This window comes from Pelophylax lessonae (genome assembly GCF_965119305.1).
Source record: "Pelophylax lessonae genome assembly, chromosome: 2".
Classification (NCBI taxonomy): Eukaryota; Metazoa; Chordata; class Amphibia; order Anura; family Ranidae; genus Pelophylax; species Pelophylax lessonae.
This window is the reverse complement of record NC_138769.1, coordinates 589,152,717-589,176,822: the sequence shown is the minus strand read 5'-3', so window position 1 is coordinate 589,176,822 and position 24,106 is coordinate 589,152,717. Positions and strand designations below refer to the sequence as shown.

Here is a 24,106-nt window from a genome sequence, read left to right as displayed (position 1 = left end):
ATATATATATATATATATATATATATATATCATTTTTTTTTTTTTTTTTGTAAAAAATAAAATGGAGACTTTTAAGGCCCACTTAAGGACCACCCCACGTACATATACTGCGGCAGGGCGGCCCATAAGCACAAAATCACATACATATACGTGATTTCGTTTTAGGGCTCTAGGGGGCACACGCACGCTGCCGGAGCCGCGCTCACAGCGGGAGCCGGTTTGCGGGTCCGGCAGCCGCGATGGCCGCTGCCCGTTTGCGATTGTGAAGAAGAATGACGGAACAGCTGTCTGCCTATGTAAACAAAGCACACTTAACCCTTTAATCACCACTGATGTTAAACCCTTCCCTGCCAGTGTTTATTCAGTAACAGTGCATATTATTTAGCAGTGATCACTGTATTGCCATCACTGGTCCCCAAAAAGTGTCACTTATGGCACTTTTCCACTGCAAGTACCGGCTCGGCTCCACTCGGAACTGCTTGGCCCAGCTCGGCTCAGTTTGCTTTTCCACTGCGTGGTACGAGTCAGCACCTTTCAGCACTGTATAGGCTATACTCGGCTCAGTTTGCTTTTCCACTGATGTAGTACTTAGTACTAAGTGGGTGGGATTACAACAATTCTCTGACCAATCAGTTGCTAGAAGTGACAAACAATCAATGCTGCATGCTAAGGATTGTGGGATATGGTATAGGTACGGCCTGCTTGGAACCCCAACCGTGGTGGTACTGTTTAAGAGAGCCGTACCGACGCTGTACCATGTAGTGGAAAAGCGCCACTATACCAAACCATACCGAACCGTTCTAACCCGTACCGTGCGGTACCATGCAGTGGAAAAGCACCAAACTGATCCGTACCATGCAGTGGAAAAGTGCCTTTAGTGTCGTATTTGTCCACCGTAATGTTGCAGTCCCTCTGAAAATCGCTGCTCGCCGCCATTACTAATAAAAACAATAAAAAATTAAAAATCCATAAATCTATCCCATAGTTTGTAAATGCTAGCACTTTTGTGCAAACCAATTAATATACGCTTTTTGGATATATTTTTTTACCAAAATTATGTAGCAGAATACAAACTGGCTTAAACTGATGACTTTTTTTTTTATTTATTTATTGGATGTGTTTTATAGCAGAAAGTAAACAATATTGTTTTTTTTTTTTTTTTTTTCAAAATTGTATTTTTTTGTTTATAGCACAAAAAATAAAAACCACCAAGGCGATCAAATACCATCAAAAGAAAGCTATATTTGTGGGGAAAAAAAGGAGATTTTTTTTTTTTTTTTTTTTGGGTTACAGAGTCGCACAACCACGCAAATGTCAGTTAAAGCAACACTTTAATAGCCTTATAGCAAAAAATGGCCTGGTCATTAAGGGGGTAAAACCTTCTGGGACTGAAGTGGTTAAATTTTGTCCATGCTATATTTACAGAAATAAGAGAGGCTTTTCAGTTGTGGTTTAGACGTAATTTTATCTTTCACAAATATTACATGAAATGTGGAAAATGAGGCCACACACATCTCCTACGTATTTGAATTCAGCAGCATGTTCCTGGCTTTGACAGGTTTAAGAACCTCAAAATCATTTATTTATTTTCTTCACAAAAAAAAGCTGCTTGTTCTAAATTACATATGGGACTATATTTGGCCAATTTAGATACATATATTAACATAGGTAAATTTTCTTCACGCAAGTAAACCCATTGATTGATTGTTGCTATAGAGGTTCTGAATCTCGTCTGCAGGAAGAATGCTGAACACTTTCAAATATTTGGTTCTATATTAAGCCCCGTACACACGTACCGATCGTCGGCCGAATGATCGGCCGTCTTTTGTCCGCGGGCTGTCTTGTCTGTTGAAAAGTGTAAAAGACTGCACACTAATTTTGTCGGCCAACAACAGCCGACTTCAGAAGTGATGTCATGTGATGGTTAACTTTCCTGGTCTTTTTTCTTTTCTGAGCATGCTCAGTCTTGCAAATCTGCTGTCTGTCGGCCGAAATCTGTACTGACTGTCGAACAATCGGCCGTTCTGGGGTCGGCATACAAAAATTTTAATGCTTGCACCACAGATTCTGTTCGGCCGAAAGTGCGCTGTAGGCTGTCGGAAGCATCATACTAACAAGCCGAAAATCGGCCGATCGGTCGTCGGCTGAATCTTTTCGGCCGACAATCTGCACGTGTGTACGGGCCTTTAGAATGATTTCAATGAATCAAAGTATATGTTCACTTTTTTCAAACAAATTCCCTTTGTCCCGACAGGAGGTCCATACTTGCCTCGTCTGAGAGCTGCAGCCTCCAATCTGTCTGCAGCCCAGCAGTAGAAATCGAATGTCGAACTGCAGGCTAAGGTGCTATAGACCATTCCCATTGAATGGTATGTTGCTCCTGCAATACAGGTAGACACAATGAAAGGGGGCTAAGGGAAATTTTTCGTAGAAGGTGAACATGTACTTTTTAAGCAAAACAGTCAAAATAGTGAGGAGTAGGGTTGAGCGGACACCTAGATGTCCGTGTTCGACGGGTTCGGCCGAACTTTAAAAAAAAGTCCGGGTCCGTGTCCCGGACTTTTACCGAACTTTTCCCGGACACCGAACCCCATTGAAGTCAATGGGGACCCGAACTTTAAGGCACTAAAATGGCTCTAAAACACCAAAGGAAAGGGCTAGAGTGCTGCAAATGGCAGCAAAACGTAATTAAGAGCATGGCAAGTGCTCTGCAAACAAATGTGGATAGGGAAATAACTTAAAACAACAAAAAAAAACAGAAAAATAAAACAATGTTCTTCTTCATCTCTGAAGGACGAGGCCCATATGGAGTAGGAGGGAGGTTGAGGTGGTGGTGGATGTGGCGGTGACATAGGCGTGCGCACAGGGTGTGCTGGGTGTGCCTGGGCACACCCTAATCACCTAGGGCACATAGCATTGCCAGTGAGGAGATGGGAAAGATCTCCCTGGGACCTGCTCTGCTCTATTTCTCCTTGCCTACAGGTACATGGCCCCGATACATTACTCTCCCTGCTGGCAAACACATGCATGTGTATTTCAACTTTGGGGTGCACACCTTAATGCAATAGGCTGCGCACACCTATGGGCGGTGTAGGTGGAAGCGGCGGTGGAGGAGGACCAGGGCCGGATTAACAGCATCATGGGCTTGGTGCTGAGGATTTTGAAGGGCCTTAAGGGCCATGCCTTGCCATGCACCCAGAGGAGGAAGGGTGCAGCCATGCATGCCTAATTCAACATGGGATGCTGTCTCTGAAGCCCATAAACACATCCATGCATCGCCAACTGTCCCTCCTTGTCCGGCCTTCACGCTGTGTGGGGAGGTTCTGAGGGTGCTGCCTGGGGAAGCGAGCATAGAAGCCAGACTTCTGTGTTTACAAGTGACAGAAGAGCGGTAACAGTGAATATGGCCAACCCGGGGCCTATATAAAAGGTAGGGGCCTGGAGCTGCAGCTCCAATAGCCCCTACATTAATCTGGCCCTGAGGAGGAGGACGAGGTAGCCAACACTGCTTCTTTTCAAAAATTTTAAATGAGGGTACACCCCAAAAGAGTGAGAAAGAGCAAAAATGGAACAATGGGTGGGTAAGGTCGGTATCCATTGCTATTCTGCATAAGGTACGGAAAAGTCCCGTGGGATCCATGCCTGGTTCATTTTAATGAACGTGAGCTTGTTCACATTGTCTCTGGACAGGCGGCTGCGCTTGTCTGTTATAACGCCCCCAGCCGTGCTAAATACCCGTTCAGATAATACACTGGCTGCAGGGCACGCCAGCACCTCCAAGGCGTAAAGGGCAAGCTCAGGCCATGTGCCCAATTTGGAGACCCAGAAGTTGAAGGGGGCAGACCCGTCATTCACTACATGTAGGCGTGTGCACACATACTGCTCCACCATGTTGGTAAAATGCTGCCTCCTGCTAAGACGTTCCATCTGAGCTGCTGGTGCTGCTGTTTGTTGTGGCGTGCTGACAAAGCTTTTCCACATTTCGGCCATGCTAACCCTGCCTTCTGAGGTGCTGGCGGTGCCCTGGTTGCGTTGGCGACCTCCTCCTCCTCCTCCTCTGCCTTGTGCTTCCACTGTGGCCCCGCTGTCAGATGGGAATGCCAGCAGCATGGCGTCTACCAGCGTGCGCTTGTACTCGCGCATCTTGCGATCGCGCTCCAGTGAGTGAATTAAGGACGGTACGTTGTCCTTGTAACGGGGATCCAGCAGCGTGGCCACCCAGTAATCAGCACAAGTTAGAATGTGGGCAACTCGGCGGTCGTTGTGGAGACACTGCAGCATGTAATCGCTCATGTGTGCCAGGCTGCCCAGAGGCAACGAAAGGCTGTCCTCTGTGGGAGGTGTATCGTCCGTGTCCTCTGTATCCCCCCAGCCACGCACCAGTGATGGCCATGAGCTGGCCTGGGTGCCACCCTGCTGTGAACATGGTTCCATCTCCTCCTCCAGCTCCTCCTCCTCCTCATCCTCCTCATCCTCCAGAACTGTGCCCCTGCTGGACAATTGCGTCCCTGGCGTTTGCGTGTGCAGGAACCCACCCTCGGAGCCCCTTGCGAATGACTGCCCTGAAAGCCTTGGAAATGTTACCTCTTCATCCTCCTCCTCCTCCTCATCCTGTGCCACATCCTCTTCCATCATCGCCCGAATTGTTTTTTCAAGGAGGCATAGAAGTGGGATAGTTAAGCTGAGAACGGCGTCATTGCCACTGGCCATGTTGGTGGAGTACTCAAAACAGCGCAACAAGGCACACAGGTCTCGCATGGAGGCCCAGTTAAATTAAATAGCGGAATAGAAAATATGATCCAAAAAAAGTGTATGTATATCACACGTACACAACCACACTGGGCCCCAATTACTATTGTTTGTACCCCTAAAAGGCTAGATGAGGAGTAGGGGGAGTATGGAACAGGCAGCACCCTCAAACCTTCAGAAGTATGAGATGAACCCCAACAACTTGGAAAGGTGGATCTCTCTCACACGTACCAACACAGACTATCCCCCAATTTAACTGATCCCCAAAGGTTTTTGATTAAATAGCGGAATAGAAAATATGATCCAAAAAAAGTGTATGTATATCACACGTACACAACCACACTAGGCCCCAATTACTATTGTTTGTACCCCTAAAAGGCTAGATGAGGAGTAGGGGGGGTATGGAACAGGCAGCACCCTCAAACCTTCAGAAGTATGAGATGAACCCCAACAACTTGGAAAGGTGGATCTCTCTCACACGTACCAACACAGACTATCCCCCAATTTAACTGATCCCCAAAGGTTTTTGATTAAATAGCGGAATAGAAAATATGATCCAAAAAAAGTGTATGTATATCACACGTACACAACCACACTAGGCCCCAATTACTATTGTTTGTACCCCTAAAAGGCTAGATGAGGAGTAGGGGGGGTATGGAACAGGCAGCACCCTCAAATCTTCAGAAGTATGAGATGAACCCCAAAAACTTGGAAAGGTGGATCTCTCTCACACGTACCAACACAGACTATCCCCCAATTTAACTGATCCCCAAAGGTTTTTGATTAAATAGCGGAATAGAAAATATGATCCAAAAAAAGTGTATGTATATCACACGTACACAACCACACTAGGCCCCAATTACTATTGTTTGTACCCCTAAAAGGTTAGATGAGGAGTAGGGGGGGTATGGAACAGGCAGCACCCTCAAACCTTCAGAAGTATGAGATGAACCCCAACAACTTGGAAAGGTGGATCTCTCTCACACGTACCAACACAGACTATCCCCCAATTTAACTGATCCCCAAAGGTTTTTGATTAAATAGCGGAATAGAAAATATGATCCAAAAAAAGTGTATGTATATCACACGTACACAACCACACTAGGCCCCAATTACTATTGTTTGTACCCCTAAAAGGCTAGATGAGGAGTAGGGGGGTATGGAACAGGCAGCACCCTCAAACCTTCAGAAGTATGAGATGAACCCCAACAACTTGGAAAGGTGGATCTCTCTCACACGTACCAACACAGACTATCCCCCAATTTAACTGATCCCCAAAGGTTTTTGATTAAATAGCGGAATAGAAAATATGATCCAAAAAAAGTGTATGTATATCACACGTACACAACCACACTAGGCCCCAATTACTATTGTTTGTACCCCTAAAAGGCTAGATGAGGAGTAGGGGGGGTATGGAACAGGCAGCACCCTCAAACCTTCAGAAGTATGAGATGAACCCCAACAACTTGGAAAGGTGGATCTCTCTCACACGTACCAACACAGACTATCCCCCAATTTAACTGATCCCCAAAGGTTTTTGATTAAATAGCGGAATAGAAAATATGATCCAAAAAAAGTGTATGTATATCACACGTACACAACCACACTAGGCCCCAATTACTATTGTTTGTACCCCTAAAAGGCTAGATGAGGAGTAGGGGGGGTATGGAGCAGGCAGCACCCTCAAACCTTCAGAAGTATGAGATGAACCCCAACAACTTGGAAAGGTGGATCTCTCTCACACGTACCAACACAGACTATCCCCCAATTTAACTGATCCCCAAAGGTTTTTGATTAAATAGCGGAATAGAAAATATGATCCAAAAAAAGTGTATGTATATCACACGTACACAACCACACTAGGCCCCAATTACTATTGTTTGTACCCCTAAAAGGCTAGATGAGGAGTAGGGGGGGTATGGAACAGGCAGCACCCTCAAACCTTCAGAAGTATGAGATGAACCCCAACAACTTGGAAAGGTGGATCTCTCTCACACGTACCAACACAGACTATCCCCCAATTTAACTGATCCCCAAAGGTTTTTGATTAAATAGCGGAATAGAAAATATGATCCAAAAAAAGTGTATGTATATCACACGTACACAACCACACTAGGCCCCAATTACTATTGTTTGTACCCCTAAAAGGCTAGGAGTAGGGGGAGTATGGAACAGGCAGCACCCTCAAACCTTCAGAAGTATGAGATGAACCCCAACAACTTGGAAAGGTGGATCTCTCTCACACGTACCAACACAGACTATCCCCCAATTTAACTGATCCCCAAAGGTTTTTGATTAAATAGCGGAATAGAAAATATGATCCAAAAAAAGTGTATGTATATCACACGTACACAACCACACTAGGCCCCAATTACTATTGTTTGTACCCCTAAAAGGCTAGATGAGGAGTAGGGGGAGTATGGAACAGGCAGCACCCTCAAATCTTCAGAAGTATGAGATTGTGTTCACTGTACCCCACAAAGATTGAGTTCACTGCACCCCACAATGATTGTGTTCACTGCACCCCACAAAGATTGTGTTCACTGCACCTCACAAAGATTGTGTTCACTGTACCCCCCAAAGATTGTGTTCACTGCACCCCACAAAGATTCTGTTCACTGTACCCCACAAAGATTGTGTTCACTGCACCCTAAAAGGATGTTGTTCACTGCACCCCACAAAGATTGTGTTCACTGCACCTCACAAAGATTGTGTTCACTGTACCCCCCAAAGATTGTGTTCACTGCACCCCACAAAGATTCTGTTCACTGTACCCCACAAAGATTGTGTTCACTGCACCCTAAAAGGATGTTGTTCACTGCACCCCACAAAGATTGTGTTCACTGCACCCTAAAAGGATGTTGTTCACTGCACCCCAAAAAGATTGTGTTCACTGTACCCCCCCAAAGATTGTGTTCACTGCACCCCACAAAGATTGTGTTCACTGCACCCCAAAAAGATTGTGTTCACTGTACCCCCCAAAGATTGTGTTCACTGCACCCCAAAAAGATTGTGTTCACTGTACCCCCCAAAGATTGTGTTCACTGCACCCCACAAAGATTCTGTTCACTGTACCCCACAAAGATTGTGTTCACTGCACCCCAAAAAGATTGTGTTCACTGTACCCCCCCAAAGATTGTGTTCACTGCACCCCACAAAGATTCTGTTCACTGCACCCCACAAAGGATTTTGTTCACTGCACCCCAAAAAGATTGTGTTCACTGCACCCCAAAAAGGATTTTGATCACTGCACCCCAAAAAGGATGTTGTTCACTGCACCCCAAAAATGATTTTGTTCACTCCACCCCAAAAAGATTGTGTTCACTGCACCCCACAAAGATTGTGTTCACTGCACCCCAAAAAGATTGTGTTCACTGTACCCCCCAAAGATTGTGTTCACTGCACCCCACAAAGATTTTGTTCACTGTACCCCACAAAGATTGTGTTCACTGCACCCCAAAAAGATTGTGTTCACTGCACCCCAAAAAGGATGTTGTTCACTGCACCCCAAAAAGGATGTTGTTCACTCCACCCCAAAAAGATTGTGTTCACTGCACCCCACAAAGATTGTGTTCACTGCACCCCAAAAAGATTGTGTTCACTGCACCCCAAAAATGATTTTGTTCACTGCACCCCAAAAAGGATTTTGTTCACTGCACCCCAAAAAGGATGTTGTTCACTCCACCCCAAAAAGATTGTGTTCACTGCACCCCAAAAAGATTGTGTTCACTGCACCCCACAAAGGATTTTGTTCACTGCACCCCAAAAAGATTGTGTTCACTGCACCCCAAAAAGGATGTTGTTCACTGCACCCCAAAAAGGATTTTGTTCACTGCACCCCAAAAAGATTGTGTTCACTGCACCCCACAAAGGATTTTGTTCACTGCACCCCACAAAGATTGTGTTCACTGCACACCAAAAAGGATTGTGTTCACTGCACCCCAAAAAGATTTTGTTCACTGCACCCCAAAAAGATTGTGTTCACTGCAGCCCAAAAAGATTGTGTTCACTGCAGCCCAAAAAGATTGTGTTCACTGCAGCCCAAAAAGATTGTGTTCACTGCAGCTCACACACAGAAAAATGGATGTGGATCACTGACACCTGCCTATCTCCAATCCCACACCACACAGCAATATCGATTGTAGTTTGTAGAACACAGTTTCCCTAAAATTCAGCAGACTCTGTCCCTAACAGGATTGAGAAGAGATCGTAGATCAGGATTGAGTGCAGATTCACCCCACCCCCCACACAGCAATATCGATTGTAGTTTGTAGAAGACACTGACCCTATAATTCAGCAGACTCTATCCCTAAAATGCCTACAACTCGCCCTGCCTAAACACTCCGACCTGTCCCTCAATTCTATCCGGACACAAATGGTTTTTTCCTGCCTATCTTTCCCTAATCAGCAGCCAGCACATTGATGTGTGCTCTGTCCCTTAGCTAAGCAGCAGAATGACGCTGCTGCGGCGGCTGCCTCGAACTTATAAAGACTTGGTCACATGCTTCAGACGGCCAATCACAGCTACTAAGACATTTGCAGGCATGGCTGGGATGGCTTAAGGCACACCAGTTAAACGATTGTTGATTGGCTGTTGAAAGCCCGCCATGAAAAGAGCGCCAAAGCATGCAAAACCCGGAAATAAAACGACCGAACACGGATTTTTACCCGAACATACAGTAAAGTGTCCGTGTCCGTGTTCGGGTAAAAAAAATCCAATTATTCGGTACGAACACGAATAATACAGTCCGTGTTCGCTCAACACTAGTGAGGAGTTTACAAAAGAGACAGACTCGTGTTTGCTTTTTTTATCTATTTATGAAAAAACACTGTATTCTTACTACATTTCCTTTACATTTCTTTAAAAGTTAACTCCACTTTAGTAGGAAAAAAATAATAATAATAATGTAGCATATACAATTATATATTATTCTATATTATTATTTTATATATATATATATATATATATATATATATATATATATATATATATATATATATATATATATATATATATATATATTGTAATTGAATGCTATTAAAACCGACCTTTACTTTTCAATCTGCAGTGCTGTAATTTTCTGTAAAATACAATGCAGTATGGATATGTAGATATGTCATTTCCTGCTTGTGTTATTGGCTCACTGATTTTCCCATAAGTCTGCACTAAGATAGAAGTCAGACATTGAGCATTCCCTGCAACAAAAATGTAATTTTTAGTGAGATACTCTCAATAGGAAATCACGTCTAAAGGGATGCAGACCCTCCCACTTTTATCATTAGAACCCTGCATGTGCAGCAGCTGTAGGATGATTATAAAATCACTCCTATACAAATTAATTCAGTACATGTACACAGACAGACACACAGCTATTTGTTGCAGATTCCTACCTTTTGTTTCTATGAAGAAAGTTTGTTCAAATCCCAGCAATATAGATAAATCACCCAGAAGGCAATGTTTTTTTTCTCAACAAAAGTGGAGTTACTCTTTCAACTACGATTTGTAAGGCCTTTTTTAGACATGCGGTTAAGGGTGGTAAAAATGCATGGTTGAATCATGTTTTTGCCACCAACTGGGGTATCTAAATGCTGCTGTCGTGATGCTCTACTTCGTGACTGCAGCAAAAATGTACCCAGCATGTAGTGACCCATTCAAATTGGGAAACGCTGCATGCACCCCACAACGGCGGTTGTGGTTGTCTGCGAAAATTGGGTCAAAACGAGCAGTGAGAAGGCATTGCATCGTTCCTCGCTGCTTTTCATTCTCCTCTGAAAAGAGCTCCAAACCCGGATCACTCTTCAGAGGATCGTTTGCTTTAGACACGTGTCAAAATCTGCCTAATTGTAAATATTTTATTATTTTATTTATTTTTATTCTTTTTTAATTTTTGTGTGTCTTTTAGTCTATCTGCATAAATTTGCCTTTCTGATTATTTTACTTTGATCTTTCTATTTTGTCTTGTGTAGAGGCAAAGCCTGGTCAGATGATGGCAGTCAACTGGGTCCTGATAAACATGGAAAAGATGTTCTCTCTCTGGATAAATATGCTGAAAGCAGATGGGAGGTGAAGATCGGGTTTACTGTAACTTACCGGTTGTGTTTACAATGATAATTAGATAATAGGTCATAACATTGAAATGTCAATCCACACTACCAGGACAGGCGATTTGAATTTAATATCCACTGTCTGCAACAAGATATTCTTCTGAATTCCGGAAATCACCAATATCGCTGTAGCAGGCAATTTTGTCCAGTCAGTGAATCCTTACAAACAATAAATTGCTCACAAGCTGCTGAGCAATGTGTGTGTGGAGTTATTGACTGACCAGACAACACTTCCGAATACAGCTTGATGTTTATATCTTACTGAGCCCAGTGTATGAATATTGGTGATTTTTTTTTTTTTAGATTCACAAGTATACCTTTTTGCAGAGAATTGCAACTAAGTTGCTACTGGTCTGTCAAGTGCAGTGTGAATTGACATTTTTATTTAATATTTAAGAGACTCACTAATGTACTCTATCTATACACCTTCTGTGCCCCCTTTTTCCTCACTGCTACCTGTATCTTTTGTAAGAGAATAACATTGATCTTGAAAGGCATTTTACTACCCAGTTCTTAGAGTTTTTCTAGTTGGGTTTCAAATATAAATGTATCCTGAATTTAGTTTCATTTTGTTACTGTATGTGTTGATGGCAAAAAAATGAAAAAGTCCACTTCTTCAAGTTTTATAAAGCATTGGTGTGGGTCTAGATAGGGAGTGGGTCTAGATATGGATTGTTTTGATAGCTTATGTAAGTGCAGTTTTAAAGATGATGTCTAAAAATGAATTTACTGGCGCGTTTTCCAGTGGCTGCTGTTGATTGGTAAGTAGCTGTTGCTGCTTCTGAGTGTTGAGGGATTTTTGTTTGAATCTAGCAAACATGCTAGCCCACACTTGGTATATTTGATCATTCTTGTGGTGAATGTTTCCAAATTTAATCATGGTTTTGCAGGAATCTGTGGACAGATGGATATTACGCTTTGAACATTCCGTTCTTTTGGTATATGTCCATCTGTTAGCTAAATATTTAGTTCTAAATTTGCAATGCTATGCCTGTAACACACTGAAATTGTGCTGTTATTTTTGATTTTCAGGTTATCCTCCAGTTTATGGTGGGATCACCAAATGCAACAGTGAGTCAGGATTTATCACAACTTCTCATTTCAGCTGGTCTCATGAAAAGGTAAACCTGCATGTTTTAAAAATTAATCTGTATGTAATGCAATAAAAAATCCAGTTTAAAAATGTTGGTGGTAGAGGCATCTAGATATAGCTGCTGGTTAATGACACCTTGTTACTAACCTGGTATTCAAGTCACTTACATAGTGGTGTTTTGGTAACAATCCATCCATTTTGCTCTGTTTGCTGCCCCCTGTCATACTCTATTTGTATACAGACATTATTAGAGAAACACCTCCTGTGCTCTCATGTCTCATCAGCAGCAGGAGGTGAGGCAGTCATTTACCATTTCCCCACTAATAGGTATGAGAAATGGGATTAAGCAGTGAGGTGATGTGATTTTCTAAAGATTTCTACAATCTACTTCTTTTAAAGCTTATCCTAAGCATTAGCCTAAAAACAGAAGGGCTCCTGCTTTTTTTTTTTTGTGTATTTTTGAACTTTTTCAGTCTCCTATTAAAAATATAAAACACAGAAGAGTGAGCAGAGCTGTGTTTGATGTAGTAACAATGTGAAGGTATAGTAACAAAGGCCTTTTTTTAATTAAAAATAACAAACATGTTTTTGCACAGAGCAGCCCAGATCCTCCTCTTCTCGGGTCCCTGTTTGGCTCTCCTGGCCCCTCCCTCCTGTTGAGTGCCCCTACAGCAAGCAGCTTGCTATGGGGGCACCTGAGCCGAGCCACAGCTCCCTGTGTACATTCAGACATAGAGCCACAGCCCAACCCTGCCCCTTTTCTCTCCTCATTGGCTGACTGACTTTGACAGCAGCGGGAGCCAATGGCGATGCTGTCTCAGCCAATGAGGTGAGAAGTCTCAGACAGCCGAGACACTCCTGCAACATCCCTGGATCTGGAGAGACCTCAGGTAGGTATGAGGGGGGTGCTGCACACAGAAGGCTTTTTATCTTAATGCATAGAACGCATTAAGATTAAAAACTTCTACCTTTACAACCACTTTAAAGCTGATGTCCAGGTTTACTTTCAGTGGAAATAGTTTGTTTGGGCCCAGGTGGCCCAAACGAACCATTTCTTTCACTAACATTTGCGGCCCACTGTATAAACTGTATGTAGCCTCAGCTACTTATAGTATACAGCACTGTGTTCTGGGTTGGAGCCAAGACTCCTGTCTCAAACCTGGAGCAAAATAGCATTGGGCTGAGTGGAACTCAGAAATTCACAGGCAGCTTTGTATTCTATCAACAAAGACAAAATGTAATCTGATTGGCCGAGTCTGATATTTTGACGTCAGCTGGCCTCTCCGACTCAGCTAGTCAGAGGAAGCATATGATAGGAATTCAAAGCTGCCTATGAATGGCTGAGACAGGAAGGTCTTGTCTCACACCCAGAACACAGAGCTATAAACTGTACGTAGCTGAGGCTACATACAGTTTATACAGCGTACCCAGCTGGCACACATGTTCGTGAAGGAACTAGTTCATTTGGGCCAGCTTGGCCAAATGAACTATTTAATGTAAAACTAAACCTGGACATTCGCTTTTAAATATTGGGTGTAACATGCCAAGATTTAAAATGATTAAGATTTGCTTATCTAAATCTAGCAAGTGGACGTTGTGCCATATGGAGGCTGAGGCACTTCCACTTTTCTCTGGCAATGGGGAAGTTTGTTGCATGCAAATTCCTTGATTTTAACAAGTTGTAATGTCTCCTCTGTGACAGGATCCTGGCAGTTATACATGCTCGGAACCAACATTTAGGGCTCGTTCACACGATACATCATACATGCAAAAAAACTGATGGCAAAACCGTGCAAATTTCACTTGCAGATGAGTGTACATCAGTTTTCATGCACAATGACATCCGTTTTCATGTGTGTCAGTTATGTGCCCTGTTCACACCAATGTTTATGCCAGTTTTTTTTCCTGTGCAGAAAACTGTATACATGTTGCATATTCCTGCTCAGAAAAAATCTGCATGTGATACCAGTGTTGTGGTGTGAACAGGACGCATAGTAACCGAGGCCTTAGGGTACATGGTTTTAAAGCAGAAAGGCAATAGCAAGGTAATACATTTTAAATGGACACTTTGTTTGTTCTTATAACTGCCAAATGGTTTGTAATTTTGTTCAGCCAGTCTTGTAGTTTAAAAAAACATACGCTATACTGCACATTCAGATGTGAAAGCAACCATTGTACCCCTCTGCTTTCAGCTAATATATTGGAATCTGATTTGTCACCTCTACACAATTTAGTGAAAAAGTGATCATGGATGTAGTTGAAGATCTTCTAGAGCAGCCATTCTCAACTTGGGTTCCTCCAGAAGTGACTAGAGCTGTGACTAACTGACCTCCTATGTGATTGGTTCTGCATAGTTCCAGCTCCAACACCACTTAGCAGAAACTTAGACATGACTGTAATGCCCTGTACACACTATCAGATTATCTGAAGACTTTTGTCTTCAGATTTACCTTTTCTATGTAGTGCAAGGGCCTGCCGGATTGCATACAAATTGAAAGTGTTTAGGTTTGACCGCATATTATATGGTTTTGGTAAGTCTGCAGACAAAAGTCTTCAGATAATCTGATAGTGTGTACAGGGCATGAGGGTTGCATTCTGATCACCACTGTAAGGGGAGCATTTTTCTCACTGACAACCACCAATGTAAGAGGCATTTTCCCAATGACCACCAATGGACTAATCTTAGCAGGGGTTCCATGTGACCTGAAGTTATTGCAGGGGTTCCTTGGAAACTTAAAAGTTTGAGAGAGGATGTTCTAGAGTGTTCAGTTCGGCAGAGCCATACAGATAAAATATACATGTATTTCATCCATGCAGTTATCTGTTTCTTGACTGGTCCACTTGTAGTTTATCAGCAATGACTTCTTACAGTAACGCAGAGCCAAAAGCTTAGGTAAATGCAATTTCATGAAAGGTTGTTTCCCATAAAGCTAGGGAGAAGGAAGCTTGATCACAAACCTGGCTGCTTGTGTGATCAGGAAGTGCTGGTGATCCTACATTTTATTTTTATCTTGGCCTAAGATTTTTTACAAGATCTGTTACATTTTATGTTGTGCGCCTTCCCATGGGACCATGCATGTTACATTTTGGTTCTACTGAAACAATGTTCACTATACAACAGGCATGCAAAAATATTATTTAAATCCTTTTTTATGTTTTTAAACAACATTGTGGTGTTTTTTTCATTCTGTAGTGATGCTGGAGAAGCTCCAAGCATTTCTTCAGCTGGATTTCAGTTCCTACTGCTAGATACAGCTTCACAGCTCTGGTATTTTATGCTACAGTACTTGAAGACAGCCGAAGTAAGTACTTTATCTCTAAGACTTTAATATACAGTACCCAACTTGTTATGGCATCTTTTATAGGGTAGACAATTGAAAACTAGAGCCTTACTGGATCACTGTCTACAGAAATTTTCACTACTGTGCTCTTTACTGTTCTTGCCAGAAAGGAAGCTACACCTGAGGACCTACAGTGCAGTGATCTCCCTGCTGGGGAGGAAACTGCACATTGGGAACCATAGTGCAAAGGCTTCCTATATTTCTGCATCATCCATTCTGTAGACCTGTGCTTCTTTCACCTCTCCTGCTCCTTTTGGGTGAAGTTCTGCTTTAATGTCAGAATGCGGTTGCGTTTTAAGCATAGTTAAACCCCAAAACAAACATTTCAAATATTGCAGCTTTGGATAAGGTGGCTGCATTAATTTTCTTGTTTTTGGGCTATTTTCCATTTTACTTTTACCTGGTTGTCCTGTGAATACCACACCTCCTATCCCTGGGTGGCTACACCCACTCCTCTGCTGTATCTCTGGAAGAAGCCATGGTTTGCCACCCAGACTGGACTTCAAATATGACTTTGTTAATCACCACTACATGGAAGCTGATGGAATTAGCAAAAGAAAGATAAGTTTATTCCTGCAGGGAAACTTGGGGCTTTGCATACTCCTGGGCGTAGGACCCAAAGGGTTGCACAGGGATCAAATTAAAGACAAACACAATTATTTCCAGGCACCACAGGACTGTTATTTTAATCTTGGGCAATTTTTAGGTTAGGTAAAGTTAACCTTAAAATGCCAAGACTGCCACACTAGCTGTGTGGAATAGTGCAAGCTAATCATCCATGGAGGAAAGTGAAGCACGGACAAGGGTATAGTTCACTTAGATTACCTTTTCATTTTTTCTGAAAAAGGTAAATTTACACTGTAAGTTGCTTTTCACCTTTTTAAAGTGTATTTCAATCAATGGACTGTACTATGCAAACATTGTACTTCTATTACTGCTTTTTAATAAGTGTTGGTCTCTGTTCCTGTATGTAATGCCATTGTTTTGTCATCTGCAGTCACGTGGGATGAATCTTGTTGAGATTCTTTCTTTCATGTTCCAGCTGAGCTTCTCAACACTTGGAAAGGTATTATAAAATGTAACACATTTTGTAAAGCATGGCGTACTAGCCATAATATAAAATGGTCTATACTAACATTAATTTATAATGAAAGACCTTTATTAATTTCCCAACCTTGTCTTTACTAAATAAAAGGATTACTCTGTGGAAGGGATGAGTGACTCCTTACAGACTTTCTTGCAGCATCTGAGGGAATTTGGACTAGTGTTTCAGAGAAAGGTAAGCAGTTCCTTCTGATAATTAAAATAGGAACGTTTTTGCATGTGAATTGTATGTTTTTCAATGTTGGTGATCTAATATTGTGTAAAAACGTGTTTAAATTGTATTTAGTATCAGCATTTAGTAAGAAAGCTTAAAAAAAAGGACAGCCAAAGCTCGTTTGGCTGTACTTATCCTATGGATCACATCATCGCAGTTCGTTTTGCACTCCTGTGACCCAATTTCCGTCAGACAAAGCTTTACAACCTCTTTAAAGCAAAATTCCAATATATACAGGGACTAAAAGAGGCCAAAACCAGTTAAGATTTCAGGTACTTGCACTGCTTTTATTTAAAAAATGTATTTATGTATTAACGATTTGAAGAGAATAATTCAGCACTATACAATCAAGGAAATAAAATTCCATAAAAAGCCCACATCTCAGAAGAAAGTCCAAGTAGATTTATACATTTATGTGCAGAGGCCACCACTGACACCCAATCACGCAGCCTCATACCATCCACTTCAGACCCTCATTACAAAGGTCTAGATACGCAGTGATCAGCAATCCAAAGGGCCCTTTAATAGCAGCAACCTCCTTTCCAGCTTACTCAATCGATCTCCTCCAGGACTTGTATGTCTCACATAAAAACAAAGGGAACACTCCTCATAGTGTAGGGGGGGTCTCAAACCAATTTTAATAGATAGTAAAATGTAAGAGTAACACTCACATGGTAGCAGCAAACAACTTGCTTGTCTGTAAAAAAAACAATCGGCATATCAAACCAACAAGATGGCCGCCACTTCCCAGCATGTAATGGTGTTTTGCATTTCGTCATCAACTGATGTCATTAGGGGCATGGTCAAACAGACGCCTCAGCCATATATGTGTGTGTGTATGTATGTGTATGTATGTATATGTATGTATGTGTGTGTGTGTGTGTGTGTGTTTGTGTGTGTGTGTATATAATATGCGGGACAACTGTGTTAGGCGGGGATTATTTGCCTTCCACCGACTGGAACTTGGAATACAGCCCTATGACAGGGAAGCCTCTACTTGCATTACACTTGCATTACACATGCTCAAGGCTGGAAGCACACTCAAAACTAAAAGCAATTCATAATGCAAGACCATATATCATATGATCACTAATACAAAACAAGACCCAAACCAGAAAGTATTTATTAGAATTTGCTCTTAATTTTAGTTTTCTAGTTTTGAATTAGTGATCATATGATATATGGTCTACTGACTTTCTACTGGGATGTGGACTTGTTATGGAATTTTATTTCATTGATTGTATAGCACTGCAAAATCCTTTTTAAATCTATATTTATATTGTTTTTTTCCCCAATATTGTGCCAGCAGCTTTAATAACTAGAATATCAAGTTGTTAAAAAAAATTCACCTTTTTACAGATACAAAATTAATGTAGTAATGATTACAGAGCTCTTTTAATTGTCTTTTATATCTGCCTCTACTTCAGATTTATTAATGTCATGTCATTACTAGAGAAAGTCCAGACGCTACTACCCAACACGACTAGCTATTAATCTGGCATCTGGGATATCTGGCACCACTCTTGATAGCCACAAGCAAGGTTTTATTGTGGTAGAGACTAACTACAGACTCTATGCATATACAGGTAAGTGTGCAGTAATGTGTTTATACTGTGTATGTACTTTAGGTTAGTATTCCATCTAAACATCTACCGATGCAGCTGTAGGAGAGAAGTCTGTCCAAAGTGAAGAAAATCTGCTCCTAGACCTGCTCTTTCACTATGAGTGTACCCGTTAGAAGACTGTACCTCATGTTTCAGTGACAACTTTCAGTTCCAACAACAGTGGTCATTAGTAGAATTAAAGTATAAACATCCCCAACGAGGGGACAGACAGGATTGAAATACTGGGATATGTTTGACATTAGATTTATTTTAAGTTCTGCATGAATCAGGTGACTTCTGGCCATTAAAATTATATAAAGTTAAAGCGAGATTAAAGTTACATTTTTATTAAAAACTGATAATAATACACCTTACATGTATTTGCTGTTTTTTCTAACAAAAAAAAAATCTCAATTTACTTTTGAGAGTGTCCCCCGGCTGTGCTGACCCATGCCCCATGGATTCCTGTAGGAGTCCCCATACCTGCACCCTCCTGCTTTTTACTTCAACTGTACGTGCAGCCTTCGAAGCGCTACACACACACACACGACACAGAGCCCCTGTCAATTACCCCTGTGCAGGATGAAGTGGGCATAGATTTTGCTCTGTGGCCCTCACATGCTGCCTGTGTGTGTTGCTTGGAAAGCTGCGCATACAGTTGTAGTGCAGAATGGGAGCCTGTACGTAGATGGGACTCCATAGGTTCTGGCTGCACAGGGGAAACAGGTAGAATGGGGACTGTGTCAGAATAGGTAAACTCAGACTCAGAGAAGAATTGTTTTAGAAAAAAAAAAAAAAAATACAAGTTATATTATCTGTTTAATGAAAAAATAAACTTTAAAGGCACTTTAGGTGAGCTGTTTGGGAGTTTAGTTCAGTTTATCTGGTAAGGTCTGGCAGGGGGGAGTTAGTATTGGATTAAAGTGGAATTTTAGGCAAAAACTAACTCAAATCCTCCTCTTTGCCACATTCTAAGACTAATCTATCTAGCCCTGTAAAGCAAAAATCACTGTACTTATCTGTTCTGCAGCTGCTCCAGTCCAGTCCCACGCTGAGCTGTCAGCGGCAGCTTCACTGTGTAAGCGTGTGCAGGAGAGGCAGCCAACAATGGAGGCCCCATATTATGTCTGTGTGACATAATTTTCCAGCCATTGTCTGTTCTCTCCTCCACACAGCATCAGCTGCTAGAGACAAAAAAGGTAAGTGGAGCGATTTTTTTTTTTTTTTGCTTTACAGGGCTAGATAGATTAGTCTTAGAATGTGGCATAGGGTAGGATTAGGGTTAGTTAGTTTTTGCCTAAACTTACACTTTAAGTAGATTACAAGGTACACCTAGGAGAACAGCCATGAAATATGGAATATGTCACCAGCAGCCAAAAGCTTAAACAAGAATTTTACAATGTGCATTTCTTCTTCTATATTTTTATTTTTTTTTTTACATTTGCTGTGTCCTCAGATTCAGAACTGCAGATCGCCCTCATTGCTCTTTTTTCTGAGATGTTATATCGCTTTCCTAACCTCGTAGTAGCGCAGGTCACTAGAGAAAGTGTACAACAAGCTATTGGAAATGGTATCACTGCTGAGCAGGTAAGAAGAGATAAACCAAAGTTCTTAAGGTAGACGACAAATTAATTAATATATAATTTTGTTCCTTTGTCAATGAAATAGCAGCATTTTTTTTTTTTATATATTATGGTGTAATTCGTATGCAATATATACATCTAAAGGCATGCTGTCATATCATACTAGACATGAATATAAATATATACTGTATATACGAGAGGTCTTCAAAATGTTTCTGCAGTTTTTTATATTTAATAGAGTTAAAAAAAAAAGTACAGAAACATTTTGAAGAACCCTTGTAAATATAAAAAATGAATGCATATGATAATTTTATACCAGTTGTAGCTAGCAGGGCAATAGCTTTTTATAAGATAATAAACCAGTACTTTTTTGAAAGATAACTAATTAGCAGGAGGATTAGATTACAGAGATTGCAGAATAGTTTACAGAAGATGGATACACAAAGCATTTATAGAATGAAAAATGTGAAACAATAAAAATAGGTGAGCTAAAAAAAATGACCAAAATTCCCTATACTTTGATTTAGGATGTGCTTGCAAGTATTGACTTTTGCTAGAAAAGAGTCAAATATGGCTCCCAAGCCATTGAATGGGGGGCATCTACTGTAAACTTACTGTACATTTGAAGGGTCAACTCTTATTTTTAAAATAAATCAGGAACAAGATACCTAGAATGGGAGAGAGAGGTTTGGTGCTTGCCAAAATTGAGGTGTTGTACGAAGTAGCAAGTAGAATGTTTTAATTATGGTGATTGGTTTAAAAAGACACTGTAACCTTGCCTATTCGGGGAAAAAGGGAACTTTGCAAAGGGCCCCTGACCAACTGATATTCACTTGCTAGGTTTCTCCTTTGCGTTTTCTTCTTTTGCAACCAGCACCAAAATCACCATGTGATCACAAAAAGGTTCATTATCACTTTAAATATTATCACAATTGAGGTGTAATATCACTTTAAATGAGAAAGAATTATATTAAACTGTGAATAGGATAAGGATCATAAAACAATCCTTGCAAATATAGAATGATTTATAAAGAGTCTGTGAACCATAAAATCCATTAAGTGAAATAACCGTGAAATAAGTCCCAAAATATTAGTTGCAAAAAGTGAAGCACTTCCGACAAATGCGCGCTTCAGGTAAAAGCCACCAGTGTTCACACCTTGCTGTCATACAACTATGTACTCCTTGCAGTAACCTAATCTGGTATGGCAGATGTCAGGATTTTAAACAAACACAACACCCATGATTCTTTGCACAATATTGATAGACTTTGGAGTGCTTGTAGTAGCTAGGTCAGTTTAAAAGGTGTTGCAGAGGAATATCTCTGTAACTTGCAGTCTGAGTAACAGTTTGTGGTCATTAGGGATGGCAAAAAAAGGTCACCACCCTGTGGCATCGGCATGGACTGTTATTCTTACATCTTGTGAGTAGGAACAACTTTATCACAATGTTTGATGGCAGTGCAATATTTTGCACCAGCCAAATTAAGTTAGAGTGCCTATGATTAACATAGTTTAGGAGATTGAACGTTCCTAATGTTTGTATTCTAATCTTTAGATAATCCATTTCCTGAGGACTAGAGCACACCCTGTGATGTTGCAACAGGTGAGATATTTTCCTTTGCTAAGGTGTTCAATTTCACATATTTGTATAAGTTCCTATAGATTTTTTAGATGTTTGCTGCATAAATTAAAAGATTGAAAAAAAAACAAACGATTTTCTCTTTTGTTCATTGACGGACACAGCTCCTGATCTTCATAGCCATTGGGTTATACTGCCCCATACAGGAGTAGGGCAGTAGGCAGAAAAAGAAGTCTAGCTACGTCTATGGGCAGTGCCAGGGGGTATACTCCCTCTCCCTGCTATAGATACTCAGTTTTTTTCTGCCTAGTCAGGAATAAGGGCCTATTTCCTTGCTGGGATCTCTGGTCCTGGCAAAATATTTTCCTTTTCGATATCATTTTTTTTCTCCTGGTTTTTTCCTGTGAGATCTACAATCAAATTGCCGGACTGAGCGACGGGCTGGATAATCTAGATCCAGTGGTCATCTCAGTCTGGCCAGCGAGCACGTGCAACCCTCAGCTCTGCGCTAGATCAGCTGTGACATAGCCCTACTTGACAGGGGCTGGCCTGCAAGTTAAATGCCTCGCGAGGTCGAATACGGCCGGGTCTCGGCCCAAGTTGCACTGTTCCCCCTGGCTGACAGCCCCCCCCCATTTTGAGGGGTTCTATCTGGTGTGGTCTTTGGAGCATATCTCCCCACCTAACCGCCTCTCTGAGGCTTCGGGGCCCTCCTGGGTCCCAACCATCTATCGATGCAACGACGACTGTCCTGGGGTCCTTTGTTTCCCAGGTGGAGGTGACTTTCTGGCGATGGACTAGCAAATAGCACCTCCCGCCTTTTACCTGCCTCATCTCTCATCAGATCTTTACTCTGATTCGGCCACTGCGGACATGTGTCACCCTGCTGCGTCTGCGACCACACACCTGGAATCCTCCAGATAGTGAGGATGATTCCTCTACATCTGCAACCACGCACGAAAAGGCGCTGGTGGAAGCACTGATTATATCTGTGCCTGAGACCTTGAAGATGGAGGATGCAGCTGCGAAGGAGGCGCAGGTTCCCTTTGGCACTCACAAGCCATCCAGAGCGGCAAAGTTGTTTCCTTTCCCTGCCAATTTTGACAGAATTGTCGCGCTAAAGAGTGGGGACGACCGAAGCGTCCCCTTGGGGTCCCTAAGTGATTTACTAGGTGTTACCTCTATGCGGAGTTCCTTATTAACCACTTTAATACAGGGCACTTCCCTCCCTTCCTGCCCAGGCCAATTTTCCCCTTTTAGCGCTGTTGCAATTTGAATGACAATTGCGCGGTCATGCAACACTGTACCTACACCAAATTTATGTAATTTTCCCCCCACAAATAGAGCTTTCTTTTGGTGGTATTTGATCACCTGTGCGATTTTTACTTTTTGCTAAACAAATAAAAAAAGACCGAAAAGTTTGAAAAAAAAAAAAAGTTTTTTTGTTTATGTTATACAATTTTGTAAATAAATAAGTTTTTTCCTGCACTGATGAGACTGCACTGACAGGCACTGATGAGGAGGCACTGATAGGCGGCACTGATAGGCGGCACTGATAGGTAGCACAGATATGCAGCATTGGTGGGCACTGATAGGCGGCACTGCTGGGCACTGATAGGCGGCATTGATGGACACTGATAGGTGGCACTGACGGGCACTAATGGGCACTGATATGCGGCACTGGTGGGCACTGATGGGCGGCACTGATGGGCACTAATAGACGGCACTGGTGGGCAATAATGGGCACTGGTGGGCGACACTAAAGGATGGCAATGATGGGCACTTGTGGGCAGCACTGATAGGGAGGACACTGGTGGGCATCACTGATGGGGAGGTCAATGGGGGGCTCCCTGAGCCCTGATTGCCATCCCTGGTGGCCATAGTGGGCATCCCTGGGGTCATAGTGGGCATCCCTGGGGTCATAGTGGGCATCCCTGGTGGATCTAGTGGCATCCCCCCCCCGAGGGTCTGCACTGGTAATCAATGATCTGATTACCAGTGCCGACCCCCCCCCTGTCAGGGGAGCCGCCGATCGGCGCTCCTTTGCTCGTGCCTGTCAGGCACGAACTAAGGAAAGCCGATCAACGGCTGTTCCTATTTACTATGTGACCAGTCGTGATTGGACACGGCTGATCACATGGTAAAGAGCCTCAGTCAGAGGTTCTTTACCGAGATCGGAGATGCATCACCGATCGCCGCTCTGAGCTCCCCCGGGGGGCGCCCAGAGCTGTGTTATCCTGCCGCCGTCATATGACGTCCGGTCAGGATAACACAACCACATTCCCGCCGTCAATTTGTAATAGGGCGGGCGGGAAGTTGTTTAAGAAATTGACTGTTCCAGTGGTAGTGGACCTTCGGGTTTCCAAATTTAACAAGGCAACCATGATTCCAGTTAAAGAGTCCCTGGCCTTTAAGGATTAGACTGAATGGAAGGGGGGCCTGTGGCCCGCAATATGTACACTCTCTGGCTGGTTCGGCGCTGAGGCCGGTATTCTCCTTTGCTCTGGTGTCGCAAACTCTGACTGAATGGGCTCAGCTTTTACGCCATGACCTGGAGGGAGAACAGCTCCCCCCTGCCTTTGCTGAGCTGGCGGACCAGCTGGTCCAGGGGCTGCAGTTTATCTGTGATGCCTTTTTGGATGCGGTTCCCCTAGTGGTTCATCTCTCTGTTTCGGCAGTGGTCCTTCAGCGTGTCTTCCGGCCTAAATGCTGGTTTGCTGACCGGACTTCTAAA

General features: G+C 42.5%; 1 protein-coding gene across 1 annotated transcript in view; it reads left to right on the top strand.

The window, feature by feature from the left end:
- GTF2H4 (general transcription factor IIH subunit 4) overlaps positions 1 to 24,106 on the top strand; it is a gene marked incomplete at its 5' end in the record, with an annotated part of 51,282 nt that overhangs the window by 16,889 nt on the left and 10,287 nt on the right. The window contains 8 exons of the mRNA XM_082248527.1: positions 10,717 to 10,813; positions 11,887 to 11,975; positions 15,141 to 15,249; positions 16,286 to 16,354; positions 16,484 to 16,567; positions 18,060 to 18,192; positions 19,667 to 19,797; positions 21,349 to 21,396. Coding sequence (XP_082104653.1) covers positions 10,717 to 10,813; positions 11,887 to 11,975; positions 15,141 to 15,249; positions 16,286 to 16,354; positions 16,484 to 16,567; positions 18,060 to 18,192; positions 19,667 to 19,797; positions 21,349 to 21,396 — 760 coding nt within the window. The remainder of the gene's footprint in view (positions 1 to 10,716; positions 10,814 to 11,886; positions 11,976 to 15,140; positions 15,250 to 16,285; positions 16,355 to 16,483; positions 16,568 to 18,059; positions 18,193 to 19,666; positions 19,798 to 21,348; positions 21,397 to 24,106) is intronic.